At 49.2% G+C, this 4,021-nt stretch overlaps 2 protein-coding genes across 2 annotated transcripts in view; both read left to right on the top strand.

Moving 5' to 3' along the window:
- Nucleotides 1-2,548, top strand: part of VOLCADRAFT_99822 (uncharacterized protein) — a gene marked incomplete at both ends in the record, with an annotated part of 5,057 nt that extends 2,509 nt beyond the window's left edge. The window contains 2 exons of the mRNA XM_002958507.1: nt 2,001-2,033; nt 2,471-2,548. Of these exons, the coding sequence (XP_002958553.1) occupies nt 2,001-2,033; nt 2,471-2,548 (111 nt within the window). The remainder of the gene's footprint in view (nt 1-2,000; nt 2,034-2,470) is intronic.
- Nucleotides 2,549-3,711: 1,163 nt separating this feature from the next.
- VOLCADRAFT_99821 (uncharacterized protein) overlaps nt 3,712-4,021 on the top strand; it is a gene marked incomplete at both ends in the record, with an annotated part of 3,200 nt that continues 2,890 nt past the window's right edge. Inside the window, one exon of the mRNA XM_002958506.1 lies at nt 3,712-3,729. Coding sequence (XP_002958552.1) covers nt 3,712-3,729 — 18 coding nt within the window. The remainder of the gene's footprint in view (nt 3,730-4,021) is intronic.

Here is a 4,021-nt window from a genome sequence, read left to right as displayed (position 1 = left end):
CAACGGCATTGGTAGACTTTCTCTAGATCTCCAGGCAAGCAAATTTCCTGGAAGCTCCTGTGTCTACCTTCGCAATCTACATCTGGCAGCTTGCAGCAACTCGGCAAGCAGCACCAGGTTGAGGGCGGGGAAAGCCCCGAAAGAAATCTGGATGTGTAGGGGATCACGCGCGGATAATCTATCCGGAATCCGCGGATAATCCCGCACTCATGGCCGTGTATGCAAGGGCTTCACGGCAGGCAGAACACCCTTTAAGTCGCGCAGCAGGGTCACGACGGGAATGGGAACCGGGGTGTTGGCGGCAGTCCATCGCAGATAGCGACTCGGCGCCAACAATTTGTTCTACTTTACGGCTACTGCATCCGGCTCAGCATGACCCTGCCGGATGAGAATCTGGTGATAAGTGAGCCATAACCGTTGACCGGCAAATCTCCCAAGAACTCCCGCAATATGTCGCTACATTCTAAGGATTCTTTCGAATCAGCAGGTTGTAGGTGCTGCAAAGGTTAAAGATGGCCCATGCACAAAGGCGGCGCATGGCAGACCCTTGGGTCCCAGCTTGGCGAGATCGTCATAGCCGCGGCTGAAAACGCGAACCCGAGCATTACGCAACAGCTTGCGCAAATCATTTGGATTCCTTGCTTTCGATTAGCCCACCCACCCACCCATTGCTTATTCAGCGAATTATAATTCCAGCGTTTATGCAAATCTTGGGAACCGGTAAATTACCCGTACTTCACACCGTACTTGGCCCTTCGTTGTCGGCGGTGAAGCGGGCGGCACAGGAAGGGGAACAGTGGTACATACTCTAGATGCTGCCCTCGTCGCTGACGTGCGCCAGCTACTTTGGCTGTGTACGGTGAACGAGCGCTTAGGCTTCAGTTATGCATCGCACAAGCAGCTGTGGTGGCGCCCTTTCAGATTCGCTTCAGCGGGTCGCCAGCATTCCATGAAACGTATTAAAATCCTAAGGAAAAATTGTTTTGTGCTGTCAAATGGAAGGCGGTACTAACGGTCAGCTCCAGGGTTGGAAACAATTTCCGGCTTGACTCCCGAAATTTCTTTCTGGTCAGAGCTTGCAATTGCAACGAGCAGAACACGAACTTCAACCTTTAGCTGTGTTAATTTCGCGTTCACCTAGTACTTGGGCTCGACGCAGATAAAGCAGAACCTGCGAGACGCTATGACGCCAGATGAGTGGAGGAAGCTTATGTGTGCTGCTGTTGCAGACGCTGGCCTGGGTTCTGTTGGACTGGATGAAGATGACATAGATAAGCTCTGGGCGCGAAGTACACACCGCTGACCGTTTGCGGACTGCCAGACGGGAAGGGCTCGTCGACGCGCGTCTGGCGCCTGGCGTGGTGGATGCTATTATAGGTAAATCCTAAGCGCGATTCCTTCTCAACTCATACCTTGCCGAAGAGTCCGCGTTGCGTGTGCTCCGGCTACTATTGGTCGCTCTCAATTTGAAGACAAAACCAACTTAAGCAACCTGTGTGCGCACACATTGAACGGGGTTGGCCATTAGGCCGGTTGTTTTTGGGGTACATCTGAGGCTGCGGCGCGGACCCTGCCAAATAGCGTGTCGGGAAAATATTTTGCATTAGGGATTGCTTCTGTCCTATACCTGGTATCGTAACCAAAACACGCATAACGAGGGCTTGCCGTGACGGTTGATCTGCTTCAATGATGAAGACACCTAAAGTCACAGCCGCTTTGGAACGGTGCGTTATCTATTGTATGAAGCTAGCATTGGTGTCTTATCTCTCAACATGAATGACCTCTGAGCACACCTTCATCTCCAGCAGCCTATCGCCCTGAAAGCAGCAATCAGCAGCTCAATTAGGCATCGGTGAACTTGAGGAGCATGGTGTATTGTATGGTCCTCGGAACGTTTAGATCTCTTACTGTTGGCAAGCTGTATGGAACCTATGAACATGTTCCCTTGAGCAAGTATTGATGTCAATGGTGCATCCCTATCGTTTCTCCTTTATGTGCAGCTGCGGCTACGGCTGGCTCTGGCGTTGTTGCTGGTGAGTGTGACATGATTTTGCTTAGCTTCAGTAAGTTGCCCATGCCTGCAGCGTGCTTGTGACATAAGGTTGGAGCAGCATGGTCTGCACTTCCCGTTACAAGCAACTAAGAAATGCGGCTTCCCGCCACCATATGAAGGAACCAAATCACGATTCCATAAGTATGGCAAATATCCCTTAAGGACAACAGTAGAGAGGTCTGACAGATGAACGTCTAATTCACTACACTCCCCCTAAAACAATCATTGGGTGTTTCTGGTGAAGCACCTGGCCGTGTTTATTGTGGCTTTGTAGGGTGACCGGCCGTACATCACGGTAGCGGCTTGGTAGTGTGCAGTCTGCAGCATAGGAGCACCGGCGTGGGTGGGTGGAAGTCAGCGGGTGTGGATATGGACAGCTTGTTCAGACGGCTGGGTGCACATCACATTGCACCACAGCACTGTCTACGACACAAGTCACACACAGATCATCTAAACTGGGGGTTCAGCAGTCCGTTGACAAGTCTTCACCAATAGTGCTACCTGATGCGGCTATGGATGTACATGTGACAGGTTCTCATGAGCAGTGTTTTTCTTTTCAATTTTGCCGGTGAATTTTCCAGTCCGAACGGAGGAATAGGTTTTAAGTCGCGGGAATAAAAGTATTCCGAATCTGTAAGACGCTGGGGGGGGCCCCCTCCGCCCCCCCCCCCAGCCCCCCCCCGGATGAGTTACAGTTTACTTCGTGCAAATGCCGTGGGGAATGCCGCAACACGCGCACACCACAATCTCTCAAACACTGATCTAATAGAGTTCGTTCACCATCTTTCGTCTTGCATAACGTTGAAAGATAACGCTACACAACTTTCCAGGTTGCAAAAGTAATGATGCATAGCAGCAATGGACCGGAACCACCAAACGCAGCCTGTTTCCTGGACCATCGTGATTGTCTCCATATGACGAACGCTGATGTTTGGCCTGCTCGCTGTTGACAACCGGAGTGGCATCATTGTCGTCGGCTGGCTGCAGCATTGCGCCCACATTCCCTACGACCTCTATACCGTCTTCATAAACGTCGCTAATAGCTTCAGTGATTTTTTATATCTGCTTTAATGACCTAACACGCTTTGGGAGCTTCGGGTCCGAATGTTTTGCAGCGTTTGGTCTGGTCAGAAACAGTTGGAGGAATGAACTTGCACGGTCGGAACATTATTTATTCTTAACTTTCAGGACCATGTACATTTTTTTATTCCGAATTCGGAATATATTCCGCAAAAAAATAACGCTGCTCATGAGCCTGCAACCTAGTTGCCGGCCCTCTCAGCAGCCGAGCTAGCTAGCAAAGTCATTATTTTGTTTGCTCTCATACCATAGAAAGTTCCCGTTTTTTATCATTTTGCTGCTTTCTTCCTGTGTCATCATGAGCTGTCCATTATGCTGGTCTTCGTCTTTTCGTCTTTTTGTTTGTCTATTTTATTTCTTTGTTTTTGTTTTAAGATTATATTTAGGAAGAAGTCATTACATTAACATTTAGTTATAGAGTAATGTTTTGTTAACATCTCAAAAGTATATTAGCTGCTTGGAAATTTATTTTAAATAGACTAATTAAGTTTGCTCCAATCCTTCCCTATGGCATAAAACAAGGGGTAACCCCCCCATAAAACAAGGCATAACCCAGGGTGTAGGGGTAGGGGTTACCCATGTGGCTATGTATGGAGGTGGGTAACCTAACCCCGGGGTAGGGGTAACCCCTTACCGAGGGGTAACAAAGGGGTCAGGGTAATACACTACTGATGGGTAACAGACCCATGTTTACATTCACCTGCGCCTGTGTCGCCTGTTTACACTCACAAACGCACATGTCTTCACCAATCACTTGTGAAGGCCCAATTATCGACATTGCCGCACCAAAGCATGCCTTGTTCAGAAACCTAAACCTAAGGATAAGGCACACAGCTGCAGCCTAGATGCAAGGAGGCAGACGAACAGGGTACATATGCAGAGCAAATT

The sequence above is a fragment of the Volvox carteri genome (assembly GCF_000143455.1).
Source record: "Volvox carteri f. nagariensis unplaced genomic scaffold VOLCAscaffold_96, whole genome shotgun sequence".
Classification (NCBI taxonomy): domain Eukaryota; kingdom Viridiplantae; phylum Chlorophyta; class Chlorophyceae; order Chlamydomonadales; family Volvocaceae; genus Volvox; species Volvox carteri.
The sequence above is the reverse complement of the archived record's forward strand: the minus strand, read 5'-3'. Positions and strand labels throughout refer to the sequence as shown.